Genomic DNA, 24,182 nt, shown 5'->3' with positions numbered 1-24,182 from the left:
AACCACGATAAGATAAAGCGTAATAAAAGGCAATTATTAAGATAATGTTGTATTTGGGAAGGAAACAATACAGTGAACCAACAACTCAAATCTGATTGTCAATTGCATGTCTTTATTTGCGTGTTTAAACAAGAAATATATGATAGTGCAGTTATTATTCTTGCTTCCTTCCTTCCTTTGCTTTTGCTCCAAATCTATCCTTTGTGTACACAAGCCACTAGGCAAATTTTTGGCATCACTGTAGCTGCTAATAATGCATGATAGTAGTCGGACCTAACATTAAGCAAACTTGCCTGAACAATCCACCAAACTAGAGACCATCTGCAGCTTCTGGAGCATCAGCTGGCTTTAAAATTAATTTGTGCAGGTTAATGAATGCATCTTACTCACTTTTGCTGCTTTCTCACTGATACCATTATAATCAATATACTCAAACATTTGTGGTGGCTACTGCTATAGTCTCTACAACTTGCACTTGCCGTGGCAATTTTGGACAGATCCCAGCTGAAGGATAAAAGAGAAATTAATATATTTCAATAATGTATTTCATGTTATCATTTTTATACTTAGCTTCCTTATCTGGTAATGTTTTAACGTTAGCTAAAATACACAACCATCAACAGGGAAGAGCCAAAAGAAGCAAATGATTAGGAACACTGGACAATGATTGCTGGCATTAGATAAAGGCAGGAGTGAAAAAAAAAAGGTTCATTATTGATCATAGGACCAGTATCTCATTTGCTTTATGGTGAGACCTTGTTTTATTTTGAGTATCATATTGGACCTTGAACTGTAAGATAATATCAGCTTTATTATTAGTACGATATTATTAGTAACTTGCAAGAAACTGAGTAAAACACTCAGTTTTCAAGAAACTTAAAGAATTCCAGGCGCTTTTCTTTCCAAGTTTCTTAGACAGCACTGTAAGCCGATTCATCCATAATTTTGGGGTGATCTGGTGACTTTGCCGTAACTAGGAATGTTCTTCCTCAGGGGTGGTTAGCCATTTAGGTATAAGCAGCTTATGTCATGGTCCTGCAGCACTGGGCAGTATGTGACTTACTCTGAATATTCTTGCATCACAAGTTTTCTTTGGGGTTGGCAGACATAAAGTAAGTTGCATAAAAGGAGAGTTGATGTTGTCATGGTCCTGGGTCGGTGATCCAATGTTTTGTGTTTTATTAATTAATGCTTTCATTATTATTTATAATTTCTAGTCTCTTGGTTTCTGTGCATTCCCTGTGGTTCCGCGTTTAGTTACTCTTGTCTCCATGTCTCAGAGTCTAGTCTCGTCTCTCTTTTCATGCCCCCAGTCTCGGTGTTAAACTCGCGTGTCTTGTCTTCATCTACTTCCTGTTGGATTTTGATAGTCCTTTTCCCGTGTTCGGTATACTGAGTTTTGCTTCCCCTTTGTCTCATTATGTGTGCTTATTCCCAGCTGTGCTCTCCTCCTGTGTCTCATTCCCTCGTCATCATTCTGTGTACTTAAGCCCTGTATCTTCCCCTGTTTGTTGCTGGTTTGTCTGTTTCATCCTCTGCATTTTCTGTCTTCCAGGTTCCATTGTCCTTGTCTCTAATTTTTATGTTTCATGTTCAGGCTCTTGTCTCAGGTTCTTCGTTTGTTCATCCTTGTTTCTAGTTTTTTCGAATTTAAGTTTTTGTTCTTTTTTCTGCCTTTTTTGCATCCCAAAATAAAGGCTTGATTTTTGTTAAACATTCACCAGCATCTCTGTGTCTGCATGTGGGTCTACCTTATCTCCTCTCAACACCATCTGCCTCGACAGACATTACAGCATACTTCTAATTTAATCACACATTCAAACCATTTGGTGAATAATGATCAGTCAGTGACCATCTGGTAACCCCTTGTGGCTACTAAAATAATAATAATAATACTAGTAAAGTATCTATTTTTTGGTGTAGAAGGTGGGGTACATACATTTTTTTCTTTGACATTTAGCTTTATTTACTCTAATTCATTGAGAACTATCTTGCGAGTGCACTAAGCAATATCGCTAAAGCCGGTTACTGCACATTAGAATTAGTTATAAAAATGAATTTGTTTTTTGAACATAGAAGCATCTAAATGTCTTCCTGGAGGTTGGTAAAGATATTAGTTAATATATGAATATATGAAGCTTTAAATACACATGGAGTAGTTTTAGATAAAATTATAAATCTAATTTTGGTGTGACAGTAATGTTTTTTCATCCTTCTCTGCTAACTTGTTTCTGTTGAATGAATTGTAAATACTAGTAATACCCCAGCTTGTGCCTTTGTGGGAAATAGAGAGATCATATCAATACTGTACCTGTGTTGTGTTACTAATTAAACTCAGTACACTACAACTTCAAGTGCAATGTACTCAACAGGATAAGAGATGCAAAACAAAAACTAGAAGCATGAATGCTGACTCAAGTGTTTTGATCGACCAGTTATGCAACCCAGTTCCTGGAACTGCCTGTTGAGAATTATTCACCAAGAAGCAACAGGAAGACTATGACTACTGGAAAGTTTAGATATTATTTTGCCATAAAATGGTCTCAGAGAGCTGGATCTCAACTGAAAATAATTTGAATATGTTATTGAGAATGGTCTATGATTATTAATAGTGATATTTTTTAATATCATTTTCACTGAAGCAGATTTACATTGTGTGGACAATTTCAATGGATTGTTTTGTCAGTTGATGAATTAGTTTCAGTTTACAGAGGGATTACCCATTTTGTGTTTTCCACCTCTGTGTGTGTGTGTTTGAGATCCTTCTGAGATCCTTCATCATATCTAAAGGGGGTGTAAACAGGGATTTCAAGCGTAAACAGCAACCGTATCATTTGGTTAACTACCAGAGGAAATCCAGATAGATAGATAGATAGAAAACATGAGAAGCACTTTTTCCTCTTTCACCTACAGTAACACTTAAACTGTTAGTCAGTTTTCAAATAATAGATAAAAACTTTATATTTAACATATTTAACTGAGTATTTATCTCTTTCCAGATTACAGATTGAACTGTCTGCAGCGCTACTTCATATAAGACATTAAAAAGCTTTTTTCATATTAAGATATTAATCACAAGCTCTCACTGAGATACAGTACTCTGCAAAAGTCTAATGCCATTTCTTCATCCACTCGTTTTGCTTCCAGATTTCTTCGAATGCTTTAAAATGGTCTTGATCAAAAGTTCTCTGGACTTTCCTAAGGTCTTTCTCAAGTTTTTCTTTGGACAGTGTTTGCTTTTTCACTCATTTTCAACAACAAAAACATTTCAGTAATGTTTTATTGTTTTTGTTTGTAAAGCCACTTTATATCTACAAATGAATCATTGAAGGATAAAAACAGGCCCCTAACTCAAATAAGAACCAAATTTACATCTAAAAGATTTACATCCCCAAAGACCTATTAACTGGAAATTTGGCTTATGTTAGCATGAGGAAATGAGAAAATTGAACAAGTGGTTAACAAAAGTTACAGTATCTGAAAGTCATTTCTTCAATCATGAAAGCAGAAAAATGTCAGATTGTGATCCATCACGCAGTACTACTTGGAAAGCGTCTGATTGATAGCAGCTTCATTTTTAAGCACAACAGCGATTCCAAACACACTATTAGCCATTTTGGCCTCTCCAGAGCTTGAATGGGAAGAAAAGTTTGCCAACATTGAGAGCTTTAAATGTCCTTCATGAAGCCTGGGAAATTATTTTTGAAGACTAAAGAAATTAAAAGGAACTTTTCCCAAGAGAGTTCAGGCTGTGCTGAAGAATGAAGGTGGACATACTAAATATTGACTTTCAAGCTAGTTAGAACTGTACAAACACAGTTTTTGCTTCATTTACTTTATTTTTACAGTTTGTATGTTTAGGAGATTTAAAAAATTTCTTTTTTCAAATATACTGATTTTTCAAGTTTCCAGCAAACTGCCAATCCCATTTCATTTCAAGCAGTTCAGTGCACAGAGAGATGGTGATTTCCACAGGCAGCCTTTGTTGTCTGTTCTTCTGTTCTAGAAGCAGAACGTTGGTTACAAAGCCATAAATGCTTTAAAGGAGGGTGGAGCCTTTCATTTAATGGGTGCTTAGAGAGTTATGGTCACATAAGAAATGGAAATAAAGGATGTTTGAGCACAGGTGATAGCACACTTTCACAATCTTCCAGACATATATCTCTTAGTACATGTACTGCATCGCAAAAAAGGTTAAAGTAGATATCATTTTCTGTAAATGCAAAGTTTAAAATTAATAGGCTGCTTCTACTAACTGCAACCTCAGATTCTGGTTACGCAGAAAAAGAGTTCACATCACCAACTGCATACATGCGTGTGCACATGCCATACATGCACAAGCACAAAAATAGACACTGCTGTCACCTATTGGGCACAATGGGGAATGACAGATAAAAGGGGAGACATAGCAGATAAAACAGAGTTTATCATTGTCCTTTGATTTCGATCCTTTGATTTGCTGCAATAGCTGCAAAATCCAGACATGCCAAATATGTTGTACATCACCTCACTGACTACTCTTTGATGCCTTCATCCACTCACCCTAAATGAGCTTCATACACAACAAAAGCTCTTTTCTTGTAACCTTCAGCAAACAAAAAGCTCTTGTATGTTCACATTTACAATTGGCCTTTAGTCTGAGCTTCAGAACACTCACAGAGCTTCTCTCACCTCCAACCTCAGCCTGCAGTTTGCACGCCTTCTTAATATTTTTCCCACTTCATAAATCACATATTTATTTGAAAAATAAAGTTTGGACGCTGTGTAAAATTTAAATAAAAACAGACTGAAATGATTTGTAAATCTCATAAACCCCCAAATAGAACATGAAAAACATATCAGTTGTTTAAGGAAATGCACTATTTTAAAATATTTGCTGATTTTGAAGCAACATATCTCACTTTGTAGGATTGCCTCTTCTTTTAACAGCAGTGTGTAAACATCTGGAAATAAGGTAAGCACCTGCTGAACTTTTTGGGAGACAAAGATGGGAACCATCTTTGTCTGATGTAGGACTAACCGCTCATTCATTCTGAGCGGTTTATGGCTTTGTAACCAACGTTCTGCTTCTAGAACAGAAGAACACACAACAAAGGCTGCCTGTGGAAATCACCATCTCTCTGTGCACTGAACTGCTTGAAATGAAATGGGATTGGCAGTTTGCTGGAAACTTGAAAAATCTGTATATTTGAAAAAAGTAATTCAGACAAAGATGGGAACCATCTTTGTCTGATGTAGGACTAACCGCTCATTCATTCTGGATCTTTTTAACTGGTAAAAAATCTGGACTGCAGGCAGGTCAGTTCAAAACTCTTCTACTATGAAGCCATTTTGCTGTAATAGATGCAATATGTGTTTTAAAATTGTCTTTGTTAAATATGCAAGGCCTTTTCTGAAAAAGATGCCACCTGGAAGCTACTATATCCAAAGACACTGCCATACCTTCAGAGATGCTGGCTTTTACACTGAGAGCTGTTGACAAGCTGGATGACCCTATTTTTCTTTTGACATGTTTTCCATGTTCTATAGAGAATAAAATAGGAGTTTGGGAGATTTGCAAATCACATTATCTGTTTTATTGACATTTTAGACAGTGTCCAAACATGTTCAGAAATAAGATTGTATATTATTTTTTCTTTCTCCAGGAACAGTTTGAGAAAACAGAAGTGACAGGACAACAGGTGTGTCTTGTGAAGTGCATATGGAAGCATAGGTTGATTAGATATCACACATCACACACAAGAATGTTATAGGATAATATAAGTTCGTCAGTATTGAGCTACTGGGAGAGGCAACAATCTCACAATTTGTAAAGCAAACAGAGTGGAAGAGTGACATCCGGAGCTGGTTCATCTCCTGTTTTCCTTCATGCTGACTGTAAGTGACACCCTACACTACGTGCACTTCTTTGAAAAAAACCCACACACCAGTAATTCATGAATTTGGTGAAGAGTAAGTGCTTGAAAGATTTACACTACTACGCTTACATGTTATTTCTGCTACTTTTTCATTCGACGTCAAACACAAATGTAGAGCAAACATTTAGGTGTACTTTGTTCTTTTCATTTCAATTTATGATTTAATTATTTTACTGTTCTTAATTTACTTAAATCTGAACCTTTGTATTTTACACTGGATGCAGTTATCTAATAAAATAGGTCAGGGATTACCGAAGTGTGGGCTGGGGCCCCCTGGTGGGCTGCAAAGGTACTGCAGGTGGGCCATAGTAGTAAGAGAAATTCTGTATAAATTTACTCTCAAGTATGTACAAGTAGATATTTATATAAATATATTCTTTTATATAAAAAGCAAATTAAAACTGGTAATAGGAGGTGGGCAGTTTGTGATATTACTTGTTACTCCAACTTGCATATGACTGGATAGTATTGGCATTTTATAAAAAAACTGTTTGTGTTATTTATGATTTCTTAAAAAACTAATTATAAGGAAATATATCACTCTCTCTTTGGGACTTTGGGAAAAGCAGATGAAGATAATTTCCTGTCAAAGATTATTAATACTCATATCAGATTAAAACTGATCATTATTGTTTTTAGGGACATAGTCAAAGCCTAATCAAGCAAATGATTGTACTCTTAACTTCACTTTTAATATTAAAACCAATTAAAGTATTCAAATTAACTTTAAGTGAAAGAATAATATTCCCCTCAGTCCTGAGCTGTGTCCACCCTCCTCAACCTCCTGACATGCTGTAAAGTGAAAGATACAGTTCCTCCAGAGAGTCTTTTGCAAGGCCATTTATGTGCATTTACTTGAGAGAGAACTCCAGCGGGATGCCATCCATTATCAGCGCAGGTGTAACACAACAAAAACACTGAACACATGACCATTTTTGGTTAGTCGGAAGTTTTGGTCAGAGGTGTTGTCATTTCAGACTGACTGAGTCACCAGACATTCAGGACATCACTCCACCCACCTGCTCACCTGCTCACCTGTTCAGGTGAAACTTTATATTTAGGGAGTGGACCTGAAGAGCAGGTGCTGATGACGGTTTGCTGTTTCTCCATTGCCCCTCCTCCATCAGGCATTTGTACCTGCTCCACTCCTCACCCATTCAGCAGACTCGTCTGACCGGCAGAAAACTCGACTTCATCGCAAGGAAGAAACAAATATTCAACAGCCTGTATCACTCCACAGTGAGAACGTCGATACGCACTCAGAGCTTTACCAGCAACCTCTGAAAAGAGAAAGGACTTTAATTTGAAGCAGCTTGAAGAACAAATCTGACCAAAATGGTGTCTGCTGGCTTCCAAATGCTGGGTGCAGCCTTGGGGATCATTGGCTGGATTGGAGTCATCGTTGTGTGCGCTGTTCCCATGTGGAGGGTCACTGCTTTTATTGGCAGCAACATTGTCACCTCACAGGTCATCTGGGAAGGTATCTGGATGAGCTGTGTGGTCCAGAGCACAGGCCAGATGCAATGCAAGGTCTACGACTCCATGCTCGCCCTCACCGGAGACCTCCAGGGTGCTCGGGCCCTGACTATCATTTCCATTGTGGTAGGCGTCATGGCTATTCTGCTTGCTGTAGCTGGAGGAAGATGCACCAACTGTGTGGAGGATCAACAGCAAAAAGATAAAGTGGCTGTCGCAGCTGGGGTTATGTTCATCATCGCTGCGGTCCTCTGCCTTGTCCCTGTCTGCTGGACAGCCAACACTATTATCCAGGAGTTCTACAGCCCTCTTCTGAACGCGGCCCAGAAGAGAGAGATGGGTGCCTCGCTGTATATCGGATGGGGTGCTTCTGCTTTGATGCTTATTGGAGGGGGATTACTCTGTGCCAGCTGCCCCAAAAAAGAAAAAGTACCCCACAATGCAAGGTACACAGCTGCCACTAGGTCTGATGCCTCAGCACCAATATCTGGGAAAGGCTACGTCTGAAATATTTACTGGGACAGATGCAGCAGAGTTTATGGGTTATGTGTGCTGGTAATTCAGGTTACTTGACTCCTCATGAGAGTGTTGGAGTGTTTTGAGATGATGTTAACACCAAAATAGGAACCACACCTAAGTCTACATAGTCCACAGCTGTGTGTGTGTGTTTGTGTCAAAAGTACTATGTTGTGTAAGTACTAACAAGTCTAGTATATCCATATGCTTATGTATCTTTTTAAAATGTTCACTTTTGCTCCTGTGCTTGTAGATTGTTTTTCAGAACTATGTATACAAAATTCTCAATGCACCACTTCTACTGTAAATAAATATTTTTACTGTTTACAAATATGAGAATACGTGTTACTGTTTTTTTGTTTCCACTCAATGTTTGTGTTCAACAGGATTCATTCAGTGGTCACCCATAATCACATTTAAAGGAAATTCTAACATTAAAAACAGTGTATTTACAGTATCCATACTCTTTCTATTGTGCGTTTGACACATTTTTAATGTATATTAATTGCAACATACATGTTCATTATGTACCACGGCATAATCAAAACAAGGATGCTTAAAAAACAAACGTCACAGTATCTGAGAAGCAACCATTCTCTGACTTTCTGGTTGAACAGGTTTGGGTGTGGCAAGAATAATACTGGCTGGAAACCGGCTTGTCTGGTTAAACTGTGAACCTACAACAAAGGTATTTGGACTTTGAATGTAGTCACAGGACCAAGTACTATTTGTTAGGGGAGTAAATATTTAAAAAGAAACAAAGTCTTGTAGTAAGCAAACATTTCTGGAGTGTAAAACAATCCACGGTTCTTATATAGTGCTTTTCTATCTGAGCACTCAAAGCACTTTACACAACTAATTCATTCAGCCAATCACATTTTGTAAGTGTTTACTACATAACATTCATAGACATTCACACTCCGATGGATGTATCTTGCCCAAGGATATTTGGCATGCAGACTAGAGGAGCCTGGGACTGAACCACCAGCCATCTGGTTAGTAGCTGACCTGCTCTACCACCTGAGCTACAGTCAGCTCTTAATTTATGTCTGTGAAGGTCTGTGAAAGTTTTCAGTCATCCAGGTCATCGTAGTCTAAGGAGCTTGGAAAGAAAAGCGTCTGGAGTTGCTTGAAGACATAGAAAAGCCACCTCCACAGGACAAGACTCGGCGGTCCATCTGCATCTAAAGGACAAAGGTCACTCCTTAGATGATGCCAATGTTCACATTCTGGACAGAGAGAACAGATGGTTTGAAAGAGGAGTGAAAGAAGCCATCATTGTTCACTGTGAGCGATCATCTTTGAACAGAGGCGGCGGTTTTCGACACCAACTGTCTGCCATCTATAATCCAGTTTTGAGATCCCTTCCCAGACGCCTTAACGCCAACTCACATCCTGAGTCATCTGACCTCAGGAAATCACATGATACGGTGCGGCCAGCTTTCACAATTAGCTCACCCAAAACCTTGGCTGATTGTGACCTACACCCACTTTCACACCTTGGCTCATGTGATTGGGTAGAGGATCATCAGGGGCTCCATTGTCCCTCTTTGGGGGGACACACCCACAGGGCCACCATCGGACCCCAGAACTGAAGAAGCTTCTCGTATGAGTTTTTTTTTGCTCAGAGACTGACCTTACCTTTGTGTGCATGCACGTTTGTAGGTGTGTGTGTATGTGTGAGAGAGAGAGTGTGCGTGTTTGTGTGAGGACACCTGAGGATCTGATAGCACTGTTGTTCCCACTGTTGAAGTCTTGAACGACTGAATAAAGCTTGTTTGTGTGGGGACAATGGAGGAAGCTAGAGAATAAGGTCTGTGGATATCAGGTCTCCAGTTTCCCCCTTTGTCTGAGGACACAGAAACTCCACCCTGAAACACAGCAGCAAGCATCTATCTTCTCACAGCTAGGCACAGGAACATTAGACCACAGCAAATCCATCATCAGACAGGTGTATCTGCAGCACATACAAGACTGGAGTGTGGTTAAATTTTCTGTGGTGCCAACTTTTTCTTTTTCTTATTTCTTGAATTTTGCGTAGAAATCTGTTGCAGCAGCATTTTCATGGCTTCTCAGGGCCTCCAGATCTTGGGTGTTTTACTGGCCTTCTTTGGTTGGCTGGGCGCCATCATCACCTGCAGTTTGCCCATGTGGAGAGTCACCGCTTTCGTGGGGGCAAATATCGTCACAGCCCAGGTGATCTGGGAAGGCTTGTGGATGAGCTGTGTGGTCCAGAGCACGGGGCAAATGCAGTGTAAGATGTACGACTCCATGCTGGCTCTGCCTCAGGACCTGCAGACTGCCAGGGCCATGGTGATCATCTCTGTGATTGTTGGGATATTCGGCATCCTCATGGCTGTGATCGGAGGAAAATGCACCAACTGCATGGAGGATGACGTGGCCAAAGCTAAAACCTGCATCGTGGCTGGAGTGATATTCATAATAACTGCCTTGCTGATCTTGATTCCTGTATCGTGGTCAGCTCATGCAGTAATCAGCGACTTTTATAACCCCCTAGTGGTTGAGGCTCAAAGAAGGGAGCTTGGATCTTCACTTTACATAGGCTGGTGCTCTGCTGCGGTGCTGCTGATGGGAGGTGGTCTTCTCTGCAGCAGCTGTCCCCCAAAAGTTGGTGGCAGACCCTACATACCTGCCAAATTCACACCTGTAAGAAGCATATCTTCAAATGTTGACTATGTGTGAGTGTCTCAGCTACAATGCTAATAAGAAGGCACAGCAGTGTACTCGAACAATTCTGAAGGCTGAAGGCAGTAAAAAAAAACAGATCACATTTTACTACATTTAATAGGTTTCATACATGTCTTGATCATATCTTGATTCTTTTTTTAAGTATATTTTAGGTTACTGAATGAATGTCAATGCTATTTTTAGATGAAATGTGTATTTTTCACAAATAAATGTTTTGCATGAATACCACCAAGTTTGTCATATACATCGTGTAAGTTGCATGTGAGGAGAAATGGACTTGATTGTATGCAGAATTTTTTAAAGCTCCCACTAATAATGGATAATGAGTCTTCAATTGCCAGGAAATTTGAACCTTTTGAAGTGGGAGTGCTTATTTGAACCTTATTGAACCTTGTGACAAATGAAAAAAAGAAACCCAACTTGCATATAATGTCTAAGTTGTATTGTTCACAGCTTAGCTCAAAAACATGAGTGACTTAGGGTTCAAAAAAGAAAAAAAAAAAAAAAAAAAAATCCCACTGATGACATCGAGGTCTGAAAAACTTGTGCATGAAATGTGACACACTTGGTATTACAGGGTTTAAGTACCAAAAAGACAAAGCTTTGTTCATGCAGCTCCTCCTCCTTTCCTGGAACTCAGAGTACAGACACATTGTAACCCAAACTGGAACTATAAGCTACTTCTTAGTAACCTCTAATGACAAAACGTTCAAGAATTCAAGGGAGTAGACTCCTAGGAACTTGGCCGTGTAGTAAAGACAGGAATTTACAGTTTCTGTCTTCAGTAAAATAGACAGTCTGTTGTTCAGATTCGTGTTACTAAGGGAAACCCTTTTCACCTCTAAAGAATGGATATTTACACTTTGCCCAGTAAGAGGACATCTGCCAAGTCTTGGAAAGACGATATATCCTAAACCACCTGAATGGGTTTTTTTTGTTCCCTGATTTTCAGTTGAAACCAGTGAGGACAACACAAATACAACACCACTGTGATTTATAAACATTGTTCCTGGACCAGTTTTGGCCTCTTGGGAGATAGCAAGAGGATAAAGTAAAAGTAGCAGTACCATCAGTTAAGTTAAAGTTAAAAACAGCCCCCCCCCCCAAAAAAAAAGTGGTGTATACATTCAAAAGTAAAAGCAATGCAGAATTTATCTTAACGTTAATATTTTTGGGAAATTAAGTATTATCACGAGTTGTATTTGAAAACCAAGTCTGAATTGTAAAAACAACTACCAGAGTGGTCGATCTGCTGATGGTGGTGGAGGTGGGGAATCAGATCCCAAAACATCTTACTGAATTAAGCAGAATAGCTACAATTAAAAAATTACATGTGGCAATAAACTGTTTATTGGTTAAAATCACTTAAAGAACTTTAATATAGGAGTTAGAAAAAAAACCCCAGCACACCAATCCTGCAGTACTCTAACATCACACACACTTTGACAGACAAAAGGCCATAGTGTTAGTCACACCTGCACTATGCATACACTGTGATAAGAAACAGGTTTGTACTCTTTGTGAAAGCGGTCATGCTCATCCACTTCTCATGTCATGCAATGCAATCTTAGACAAATTCCTTGCCGGGTGTTGTTGATTTAGGTGCCGAGTACTTTGCACCACTGTAGCGGTTGTCTCCTGATGGGCACTGACAACAGAGAAGTGAACCACCAATCAGTAGTAACCCTGCTGCGCCCCAGCCCACATACAAACAGGCACCCAGCTCTCTCCTCTGAGCATCTGGAACCATGGGGTTGTAAAAGTCCTTTATGATGGTATTAGCAGGCAGAGATACAGTCACAAGACACAGAGCCCCACTCAGGATGAAGAAAAAGCCTGCAGAGATGGCAACTCTGGCTTTTGCCATTTTGTCCCCAACACAGGTGGTGCATTTACCTCCAACCACAGAAAGCAGCAGGCCAAACAAAGAAAACAGTATGGAGATGACGATCATGGCTCGAGCTGCCTGGAGGTCTGGAGGCAGGGCCAACAGGGAATCGTAGACCTTGCACTGCATCTGGCCGGTGCTTTGCACCACACAGCTCATCCAGAGTCCTTCCCAGATGGTTTGAGCCACCACAATGTTATTTCCAATGAAAGCAGATACCTTCCACAAGGGCAGCATGCAGATCAGTATGTTTCCAATCCATCCCAGCACAGCCAGCCCAACACCCAGAATCTGCAACCCTAAAGAAGCCATAACAGCTTTTTCCCCCTTTTTTAGACAAGTCAGTTCTTTGCAGGGTTTCCAAATAAAAGTCCACTCTCAGCAGAAGTTTTATATGACCTACAAATCCCCCCAGAATACAGCCCTCCTCTGGGTGGGCTCTGGCTCCACTGCATCAATCACGCTCCCTTTGAGTTCAGAGGTTTTCTTGACAACAAAGAGGCCCACTTGTCCCCAAACAGAGCCCAGAGAAAGAAAAGAAGCTTTAACAGTGCAAATCAAGGGGGAATTTTTTTTAAAAATTAATTTTAAATATATGGAATGATGCACAAACCCAACCACATCATGTTAGGTTTAATAAAAAAAAATTCAAATGTCTGAGCAGCGACTCTAAAGCAGGGTAAACATTTTTGTTGCCTCTGGAGAAAGAAAGTAAGAAATCCCACAAGCATAAAAAAGTAGTAAGTTTGATTAAAAATATCAAAATCAAACCAAATCAAACTTACTGAAAACAGAAACTATCAAAACCCATTACCTGATAAGATAGGCTCATTAAAACAGAATCCAACCATACCAAGGAGGATCACAGGTTGAGAAACAACCAATGTGGTGCATGTATAATTTAATACTGTTTGTTTCTTTTGTTTTTTCCCCAAGCCAATGCCTCACACCTAATTACCACAGGTGGACTCACTCAGCTTGATTGCTGCACTGGTAAAAGAAAATGAAATCAGATGTAAAACCAAAAGCAATCATTATGATCTCATATTGTTACACGAGATACTAAAGTCAATATTAAAATGCAATCTTTAAAATCACTCTTCTTCTCATTGTTATGTTCTTGGCAAAACTGCTACTTTTGTCTGAGTGAATTCATACCCTCACAAAAAAATAACTAATGAAAAAGACATTAATTTAGGTGGAAGATTTTTATTCGAAACACTCAGTTTTCACAGCACTTTTGCAAACATTCATCCATTTTCTTATTGGCTTATACATTTAAGGGTTGGAGGGGATCTGGAACATATGCCAGCTATCACTGGGCAGGAGGTCAGTCCTAATGACCACAGGTGTTTTCACTTTGAACACTTCTGAATAACCAATCAGGAGAAACCACGAGCCTCCCATGTGGATATAAAAGCTGCAGTTGAGGGCTGCAGTCATGTGTCTTGTTGTGGTTCCAGTTGATTCTTCCTCACAGCTCTCTGTTGCACCAGAAGAGACATTATGGCATCTGCAGGGCTTCAGATCTTGGGCATCATTTTGGCAGTGATTGGCTTTTTTGGAGACATAATTACCTGTGCTCTGCCATTGTGGAAGGTGTCTGCTTTCATTGGAAACAACATTGTGACAGCACAAGTTTTCTGGGAGGGCCTCTGGATGAACTGTGTGATGCAGAGCACTGGCCAGATGCAGTGCAAGGTCTACGATTCCATGCTCGCTCTTCCTCAAGACCTGCAGGCAGCCCGTGCTCTGGTTGTGATCTCCATCTTGGTCACCCTAATGGGACTCCTGCTTGCCATCGCAGGCGGAAAGTGCACCAACTGCATTGAAGAGGAGACTGCCAAGAGTAAGGTGGCCATTGCTGCGGGCGTGGTGTTCATTGTTGGTGGCATCCTGTGCCTCATCCCTGTATCCTGGTCTGCTAATGAGGTCATCAGAAACTTCTACAACCCAATCATGTCTGACGGACAGAGGAGAGAGCTTGGAGCATCGCTGTTCATTGGCTGGGCTTCATCTGGACTCCTGATCATTGGAGGTGCACTCCTTTGTTGTCAGTGCAAGCAGCCTAAAGATGGTGGATACTCTGTCAAATACTCTGCTCCACGCTCTGCCACAGGTGGTGGAGCATATGTTTAAATGTCTGCAAGAGGTTGGAATGGCTGTAGACTTTGACCCTCAAGAGAAATGGACTAGGCTGTTTTTATGGACTAAATATTTAGGTGTTTTTACTTTACTTTTGATTTAATAAAACTTTTCACTAACTTGACTATGGTTGTGCCTTTTTTTTTTTTTTTTTTTTTTTTTTAAATTTAAAATGTTCTCAGATGGTTTGGTCCAGAATGCTAATTGTGTTACCCCCTCTAGTTCTGTACTCCCCATAGGCTTTTGGTATTTTATTTTTTTATAAACTTTACTCTAGTGGAGGGTTTCAATGAGTAAAAGCTAAAAGGCTGCTTTTGTAGACAGCACTTTCTAGCAAACATGGAAGACTTTAGTCTCCAGCTCACAACTAAAACGCAAACTCTGGGAATTTAGAGAAGGCAGCTAACTGCATGCAAATTGTCTTGCAGAATTTAAACTAAAAGGCAACAAAAATGCCAATCCAGAATCAGCAAAAATGCGCTATAAATTCATGAGGTGCACTTGAATTGATATAGTATTTGGGGGGGCAGTAGTACAAAATAAGCTAAAAATCTATCTGGCCTGACATACAACTGGTGTTTGATGCTGGAGTGTTTGGTCTGCTTTTAATTGCTGGTTGCTAGGTAACATGTCATGTAATGAAGGTTTTGTGGCTATAGGTTCGAATATTGTGCATAAGGTGTGACTGGTGCATAAAGTCCCAAATGGATCATTTTACCTTGTTGGTATGTGGTTCAGGGGCCTACGATGTATCTGTCTGCCAGTTTTGCTTGCTGACTTGATTTTGTAAAAAGAAGTCATGAGCTAACATAGGCTTTGTTTATTTAGTAAGTTTAAAACATTTAAGTGTCAAGAAATATTCATAAAAATGCATCAGTAATTTGATACTGGTCTAGTTTTTCATGCATTCTGGTAATATGTGAAAGTACTTTAAAATACAAGAAGTATACCTCATGAAATCTGCAGTCTCTATATTGCTGGTTTAAATGAGCAATCTGTTTATTCTTTGTAATGACAAAGCAAGTTTTTATACACGATTGCTTCTGTTAATGGCCTTCTACTAGTTTTTCAGGTCAAGCAGGAATCAAGAGAAACAGGAAACTTGCCACAGAACATCGAGTCCCCTCCCTGTTGCCTTTCTCATACCTGAGGAGCAAAACAACAAAGCAAAACCCAACCAGCAGCATTTACAGACAACTGAAAGCTGGAAGTAAAAATGATCTTAAACTCAACTGGAGGTTGATTTTGATGTTTTGGTTTTTTTTTTTTAACTTTAAATACAGACTTTATTTTCTGAAAACATGAAGACTCAGATCGTTGGTGTGTGTTTGGCAATCCTCGGTTTTCTTGGCACCATCCTCATCTGTGCGCTGCCCATGTGGAAGGTGTCGGCATTTATACAGTCAAACATCATCACTGCTCAGGTGTTTTGGGAAGGCTTATGGATGAACTGTGTGTTCCAGAGCACGGGTCAGTCACAATGCAAAAACTATGACTCAATTTTGGCTTTACCACAAGAGCTGCAAGCCTCTAGGGCTCTAATCTGCGTGTCTATTGCTGTCAGCGTGGTGGCCATCGGGCTCACAGTGGTTGGAGCTCGATGCACTTCTTTCTTTGATTATGACCAACTGACCAAATCCAATGCCGGCATTGCAGGAGGTGTGGTGTTTATTATAGCAGGGATCGTGTGTATTATTCCTGTCACCTGGTCAGCTTACAGCATCATCACAGGGTTTTTTAATCCTGTGGCCACAACAGGAAGTCAAGGAGAGCTGGGAGCTTCTATATATTTGGGATGGGTATCTGGAGCACTCCTCGTCATTGGAGGAATTACTTTGTGCACCACCTACAGATGCTGTAGAGGATGAGAGAACATGCTGTAGAACATCCAATCCATGCTGCAGTTAACAGTTCACAAGACAATGTGTGCACTCTCAAAGACTTTTTTGTTTTGGGCTTTGAACTTCTATTTTCATCATTTTTGTCAACCTGTAATTGCACTATATTGAAATTTTACAACAAATCATAACGAAATGTGACACATTAAAATAGTAAATTGCATATACAATTATGTATTTTAATATTTTTAAAAAGCTACAAGGAAAATTAAGTCTGTTTGAGCTACTCTTGGATTGTATGTATGTTGCATATGATAATACAAAATGTTTACTGAAAAAATGTCTGATATGCTGTGTAGAACACGTTTTAAAAATTTAAATGAATAGTATTTGTTTAAGGCTCATAATCTTACACAATATTTGTATTACTGCATGTGTGAAAAAGTATTTTTATACTTTTATACTTTCAGTGAATTTCAGTGATAGTATTAGTGGAAGATAAACAAAATGAAGTAAACCAGTCAGCTACAGAAAAATAAGCTATTACCGTTTATTAAAAAATTTGGTAAAAATAAGTATGAATTCAGTGGTAGACTTTGTAACATTTTTTAACTATGTGTTGTCCATTGTTTGTGCATGTTGTACTCTGTAAATGGGGGAAAAAAAACCTTTGTGTATTTGTATCTTAACAAAAATTTAAAAAATTCACTGTATATTTGTACTTTGGAGGACAATTTTTTTTGTCTTTTTATTTCTATTTTGTAAAACTGCTAATTGCACTTAAGACTGTTCGATGTGACGATATATATCGGATAACGATATGAAAACATTGTCGTCTCATATTATACGCTATCATTTGTTTCGTGGTGTCGCAAAATAAACTGTTTAAGGGCAATATTTTTTCATCGTTCTGATGGTCACTGTAGTGGCTACATTATTTTCTTAAAGCTCTCTTTTTTTATATTTAAAATAACCACAGTACAGACGATAAGCGACTGTTTTTATGCATTAGTTTGTTAGCAACAACAATGGTAAACTCAGCGCGTAGCTCTGCCGTCTGCTTGTTTATTTTCCACATGACCCTTTCACAATAAAACTGAAGATCCTGTTGAGATTCTTCAAAATAAACTGAAATGATGACAAAATGCATTATTCTCAAACATTAAATTGTAGAATATGCATCGAACAAATTACTTCAAATAAAAACATGAAGTAACTATAAATGGCGCTTACAGGTACCACGTGGATGCAGGCACAGAGAATACCGGCATGGCCAGTGAAGATGAGGCAGAGCCAGGTAGCTCCAAACAGAAGGCAAACCGTGTTATACTCACAAAGAAAATGGCAGCCGCATTGGTCAAAACACTCCAGGTAAATGACGCCCAGCTGAAACACTTCACTCAAGTCGAGTTGCCCGAGATTCACACAATTTACAGAAAATGTCAGGACGATAAATGTCTCATATCGGGAGATGAGATTTTGGTCATGTCGCACATCCTTAATTGCACTTTCTACATGAAAGTATCTCAGAGGCTCAGTGCTCAATATCAACCCTTTCTGTGAGTGTAAAAGCCTGAAAACCTGACTGTGTAGCCCAGAAGTGTTTGAATATTTTTTTATGCGTACATTCACAAACAGCTCAGAAGCTGCCTCTTTTCAAATGATGTATTCATATCATTATTGAGCTCATTGTCTGTTGTTTAACAGTTTAAGAAAACATCTTTCTCTCTACTTGAAATTGGTTCATTGCTTCAGAGCTATATTTCTTAAATGGGTCAGCAGGACTGGCGGCAGGCTGAAGTGGGGGGCTGGTGCTGTGGCTTTTGGATGTTTAGTGTAGTGTAGTGTAGTGTAGTGTTTTGCATGTGAACTGCCACATGCAAAATATGTGAGAAATCTTTTGTGGGATCAAGCGTTGTGACTGCAAAGTTGTCAAGTTCATGCATGTCACATAATATACTCCACCTTTTGGAGTAGAACAACTAGGAGAGGTTCCATTGGTGGAGGGTATGGACTGCCCTCAGAGCACCAAGCCAATTGACAGAAACCCAGTGATTCTCTTTGAGTAAGCTCTTGACTTCTCCTTCTTTCCTAAATTAAAAAAAATCTCACACTGACCACTTCCTGCCACCCTTCCTCTTTGAAACATCAGTAATGCTTTGTGATGGTGACATGTAGGAGGGGTTGAGTAGGGTTGTAGGGTACAATTTGTATGAGCGAGATGCAATGCAAAGTCAACCTCTTACATACAGCATTTCTCGATATGTATTCAGTGAATATCTGCTCTACACGTAAAGAACAGAAAACATACCAGATCTTAAAATGTGGATTTGGTGTTGTGTAATATTTGGTCTGGTTAGGTTGACCACTCATTGCTAGGTTGGATTTCCCAGCCCCAGCGGAGTCCACAGACAAGAAACAAAAGCCCAACTCGCTCCCAATTTTTCTTTTCAAAAAAAGGTGTTACACAAAATGAGACCTTTTACTATTGCAATTTAACTGGCTAACCATCAAGCAGGGGGTCTTTGGAAATAAAAATCACATCAGACATCTTATTACAGTATGTTTAACTGAAGCCAAAGCAAAAACGTTTTATTCATATTCGTATCATCAATATTTTCCAAGTTTCAGGCCAACTAGCTTTAAGCATGAACATCATGGGATACATTCTAGTTTCAACAACAAAACTGCACCAGTATATCTATTACATAGAGCAACATAAAAGAAGAATTGGTACGGTGAATGTTTCATCTTTGATTTTTTAAATAATTTACTGAAGAAAACATTAAAAAGTGCACATTGGGTAATATTTCAAGATGTAGAATATGAAAAGTCTAATTTCTGCTTACATTTTGATGCAAGCTTCTCCTTCTAGCCACGATTGCTTTTATTTGAAAATAATTTTAATATAGTAATTTGTTAACACTTGCCGTTGTATTTTATAGGTGTGAAATGTGGAAAAACTAATGGTGTTTACATGTTGTCATATTAATGAAGCAAATTTAGTTTCTTTAGTTTTCCAAAATCTTGTGGTATGGATTGAAAAGTTTCTCAGGATCAAATTTATCACTCTATAACTGATATATTCTGCATGTACACAATATTTACATGCACCACCCACAGATACTAAACAAGAAGAGAAATCAGTACTGGAACAGACAGTGTTATCCACCAAATACAAAACAGTGCTGTAGTTGTCAGAGTACAATAATGTGTTCACTGATAGAATTCAGTTGTTTCGGACATTCATTGAAGCTCTACATTAATTATGTATTATTATCTTGAACTTCAAATCATATGAAAAATGCAGCAAATAGAGCTGTAAAGTAAATGGCTTTAGCATCTAGACCACAAATCATCAGTTTTGCAATAATATTGTCATGATGCATGTGTATCTGGTATTATTCTGCTTGAATCCTGTGGTTTACTGTGTCCGCCCATGTGGGTGGAGCCCTGGGTGCTCACCTGTTTCTATCACCTGTAGTGTAGAAACAAGTTCACCATTGTAACCAAGCTTTAATTTTATTCCCACTGTACGTCACCATGTTTTCCTTCACTACTGTTAACTGCACATTTTTCTCCCTGTGTCTGTGTGGGTTCTCTCCAGGTACTCCAGCTGTCTCCATTCCCCCCATTTAGTTTTAATGTCCTTGCATTTAAAAATTATTATGAGTCACTAAATTTTCAAACAGTTTACAGGTACTTTAGTGTGAACATAATCCCCATATGGGTGTGGTTAGTTTTATGGGTAATCTACAAATGTTGACTACAAACTTTTCTAAACACAGTCAGTTTATTTCGACATGAGTTACCCAATCTGCCATCTTGCAACCCTGTGCAATTTATTGCATGGTTGCAAACTAAGAGGTGATATTCAATATTCAGCTGTGGGTAAGGTACTAACTGGGCAGGCACAGCTTGTTAGAATCAGAAAAAACAATTAATTTAGGTCACAAATTTATGGCACATGTAAGCATCCAGTGGCAGTTTTACAGAGGAAGTCATGATCATCAATCTGATGTAGAACTGTAAGCAGTGGAACAATATTTTGATGTTACGTTCTGTAGCATTCTTGTCTTAACCTGTATTAGGCTTACATCTTTTCAAGGGATAAAGGTATTAGCTGATTTCAGTGAAGTATTTGTGAAGGTCTACCATTAAAAACAATCATGTGTTACATTCCAGGTCATACGGTTGAAACCGTGTGTGCTGTCAATGTCAATGCCTGAAATTATAACCATTTAATTTGTTTAATATTTATTGTTTTCACTTGATTAATATTGTAAATACATTAATCAGAGCAAGAGCAAACAGCAATGCGATACTATTAAATAAACTCAAGAGATCAAAATGAAAAATGAACTGCTATTAAAAATTCCCCTGCCTGAGATCCATCCAAGGCTCGATTATTTTCAGGATAGGTTGAAAAGTCACTGTCATCATACCTCTGTTCTCTCTTTGAACACCATTGTGCAGGCTATGAAACACATAAGCCACAGTAATTTGAAAGAGATGAAAAAGGTTTTATTGCCACTGGTATTGTTTGACTCCTATTCATTGGAACAAAATTCACTGAGCAGATTAGGTGGCTTGGTGATCCATATAGTTTTTCCACCTCTTCATCTGGCATTTCAAATATAAAGCAACACAGCTAACAGTTACCTGATCCAGTCTTAACTTTGCAAATTAAGAGAAATGGAGATTGGGAGAAATAAGGCCTCCCTTTTTCAACACGATTAGTACTTCTGCCATGACATTTTTGATTAACTGAAAGCTTTTAAAAGAGCTTGATGCTAAAGAATGAAAATAGTCATGCCTTGAATTAACAAAAGCATGAACTAGTTTCTAGCATCGCTCAGTAATCAGAAAGAAGTCAGTGCTACATATTTGTTTTAACATGTGGACTGGAGGACGTATCCTGGTCAAAAATGACTCCAAGATCACAGCGTAATAATAGGCGATAACTAATATTCATCCGCATATAAACTACAGAAAGCTACACGAGGATCATCCTTCCACATAAGACAGGGAGTTCTTTTCAGTTACACTTTATTTATTATTCAAAACAACAGTTGCATCAAGATCCTTTAAATTGTGGATTTGAAGACCTTCAATACAACCATTAAAATGAAAATAAGCACCAGGAACAAACTCACACAGCACAAAACACAGGAGACAGAAAAAAGGAACAAAAAGGCAGACGTCAATATTTAATAACAGAAAGGAAACAAAAAGAAATAAGCATAACCACAGAAACACAGGTAAAACAGACACCATGGCAAATATTTAAACAATTATTTAAACACTAAACATTAGAAGAGCAAGAGGCATCACAGACTTTGTGAATGCAACACAAATAGGGCTTCACATAAAAGAGTAAGGCTACACCTAAAGCAGTCATCTGAGATCCAACATGCTCATTACAGGTCATAGGCTCCCACCTAGTGGCATCAACTGAATATGACATTCATATTCTGCTGGTGCAACAAATAACACTGATTAACAAATAATCAACTGAACACAAAATATATCTTAATATTATTCACGAGCCATTTTGAATTCCTAAAGTAAACAGCTGGAATTTGTCTTTTCCCTGCTCCAAAATAAAAACACTCAAAGTACAGTAATTCATGGTAAATTGTGTTTTTTGTTTTTGTTTGTGTTTTTAACAGCACTTTTCTACTCTATCTGAGCACCCTTTACTATACTTAAGTGCTTTCTAGCTATGATTCAAACTCTGACGGATGGGTCAATTTGGGGCTAGTGTCTTGCTCAAGGATATCTGGAGCTGCTAGGGACTGAACCACCAACCTTCCAGTTAGTAGATAACCTGGTGCCACCTGAGCTACAGCCATGTGGTAGAGCTATTCTTTTGCTACTGTGTATCACATTAATAACAATTCACCAAGTCACTAATCTCAGGGCACTTCATAATGTGAAGACTTTAAAACATTAAAGAGGTAATTCCAAATATTATTTCTGAGAAAGCACTTGGCACGTGCTCGGAAAAAACTTTAGAAGAAGTTATTATCAGGATGTGCCAAATGAAGTGTCTTTGGAGAAGACCCTGAACCCCAGCTTGCTCCCAATGGCAGGTGAGTAGTAATACACCTGCACTTTTTTTGCCCCCCCCCCCCCCCCCCCACCCCCCTCACCCCCCTCACCCCCCACCCCACACCTCCCACCCCACACCTCCCAGACATTGAGGAAACAGGACCTCCAGACTAGGTGTCTTTTGTCTCTTCGAGAACTCTGGGAAGTAGCTTGGGGAGTGTGAACCTTAAGGTGTGAAGCAGTTGTGTACTGAGGCTAGACTAATTTTATAAATCTGACAATATCTCAGCTTGCTGCGATGCATGCAATTTATTTTGAAAACGGCACAAGTGGGAATTTCTTCCGAATGGGTAATGACGGCATGTTCACAAGCGTTTTATTTAATCAATCCCCCTAGTTTTAATTTAACTAGTTTTTTTTTTGTTGTTTTAATGTTTTACACAAAAAACTTCACATTTTTATATTTTTAAATGAAAGTCACATGCAAGGATATTTTTCTTTAGTGATGTTGCTTCAGCAATCTCAAATACTAATTATTCTGGGAATTTTTATGGTCAAACTATGTGATTTTCCAAATGTGTGTTTGTGTGTGTGTGTGTGTGTGTGTGTGTGTGTGTGTGTGTGTGTGTGTGTGTGTGTGTGGAGTAAAATGACCTTCTTCTTATGATGTTGTCACAGTGAATCATTCAGGATTAACAACACAAATTGTTTCGATAGCAGAAACAGTCTGTCTTATAGTTCTCACACGTTACCACTAGTTTTACAAACACAGTCTTCTACAGCTCTGTTTATGTAGCTTTTATGAAACTGATTTTCCATAGTACACCTAGAATTTAAGTTTTCTTTGCTCTCCAGTATAAATGCAATAATTTGCAGGCGTTTTACTGAAACTCTCACAAATGTAACACTCAATGCCAAAAACAGAGTTGATTAATGTTTCTATGAACACTGCTGCGTATATCAACAGCTCTGAAACCCCCCTTTATTTTTTTTTAAAGTAATGCAGGACAGGCTCTCTGTTACTCTCTGTGTCTCTAAAAACCCAACCAAACTGGCAATCGCCTTGTAGAGGAATTTCTTTCATTTATGTATTGATCACTTTGTTTATTGGTAATGCTTTTAGGTCACTGTTTTAGCATGTCTGCCTCATACTCCATTCAAACAGTTAGACAGATGGTGGGGATCTGGTAAGAAAGTTGTCTTGATTAAAGAATGTTAGCTACCGCTCATCGCTTGTCTGCAGGCTTTATTAAATGGAAAACTTCCACAACAACCTCTAAACAATGGTTTATGGATTTTTATCACCTGCATCACCATGTAACACTTTGATGTTAGATCCTTTGACCAGTCAGTGTTGTTAGCCCCAACCCCCCAGGCCCCAGGTTTCTGAGCTCTAACCCTGGCTGCCAAATGTGCCTCCAAGGCCCTTGTGCCTCTTACCACCAGACTAAGTTTGTAGACCTATTTACTAATATTATTTTATTATAGCACAAGGTTCAGTTAGGTTACTACTTTGACTTACTCACTTTGAGCACATTCCTGACCCGATACTTATCAAACCTATACTCGAGTGTTTTTGACACTAGCAGCTGTACTTCTACTTAAGTAAAAATTGCCTGCACTTTTGCCACATCAGTT

The 24,182-nt window shown here is 38.8% G+C and overlaps 5 protein-coding genes across 5 annotated transcripts; 4 read left to right on the top strand and 1 right to left on the bottom strand.

Annotated features, from left to right (window-relative positions):
• The first annotated feature begins 6,984 nt into the window (after nt 1–6,984).
• Nucleotides 6,985–7,915, top strand: LOC146510074 (claudin-4-like). The gene has a single exon (XM_085174563.1). The coding sequence runs from the start codon at nt 7,254–7,256 to the stop codon at nt 7,899–7,901; it is 648 nt and encodes a 215-aa protein (XP_085030689.1). The 5' UTR covers nt 6,985–7,253; the 3' UTR covers nt 7,902–7,915.
• Nucleotides 7,916–8,388: 473 nt separating this feature from the next.
• LOC146510073 (claudin-4-like) lies at nt 8,389–10,694 on the top strand. Its single transcript, XM_085174564.1, has one exon. It carries the CDS (start codon nt 9,975–9,977, stop codon nt 10,611–10,613), a length of 639 nt encoding a protein of 212 aa, XP_085030690.1. The 5' UTR covers nt 8,389–9,974; the 3' UTR covers nt 10,614–10,694.
• An 839-nt stretch (nt 10,695–11,533) lies between these two features.
• cldn29 (claudin 29) lies at nt 11,534–13,433 on the bottom strand. Its single transcript, XM_085174565.1, has 2 exons — nt 13,322–13,433; nt 11,534–13,013 (listed from the first exon to the last, which is right to left on the bottom strand). Exon 2 carries the CDS (start codon nt 12,817–12,819, stop codon nt 12,187–12,189), a length of 633 nt encoding a protein of 210 aa, XP_085030691.1. The 5' UTR covers nt 12,820–13,013; nt 13,322–13,433; the 3' UTR covers nt 11,534–12,186.
• Nucleotides 13,434–13,942: 509 nt separating this feature from the next.
• Nucleotides 13,943–14,776, top strand: LOC146510071 (claudin-like protein ZF-A89). Its single transcript, XM_085174566.1, has one exon. The coding sequence runs from the start codon at nt 14,014–14,016 to the stop codon at nt 14,644–14,646; it is 633 nt and encodes a 210-aa protein (XP_085030692.1). The 5' UTR covers nt 13,943–14,013; the 3' UTR covers nt 14,647–14,776.
• Nucleotides 14,777–15,637: 861 nt separating this feature from the next.
• On the top strand, nt 15,638–21,275 carry LOC146510070 (claudin-4-like). The gene has a single exon (XM_085174575.1). It carries the CDS (start codon nt 15,954–15,956, stop codon nt 16,518–16,520), a length of 567 nt encoding a protein of 188 aa, XP_085030701.1. The 5' UTR covers nt 15,638–15,953; the 3' UTR covers nt 16,521–21,275.
• Nucleotides 21,276–24,182: the final 2,907 nt, after the last annotated feature.

Source organism: Neolamprologus multifasciatus, chromosome 10 (genome assembly GCF_963576455.1).
Source record: "Neolamprologus multifasciatus chromosome 10, fNeoMul1.2, whole genome shotgun sequence".
NCBI classification, from domain to species: Eukaryota; Metazoa; Chordata; class Actinopteri; order Cichliformes; family Cichlidae; genus Neolamprologus; species Neolamprologus multifasciatus.
Note: the sequence above shows the minus strand (reverse complement) of the source record. Positions and strands in the feature narration are given on the sequence as shown.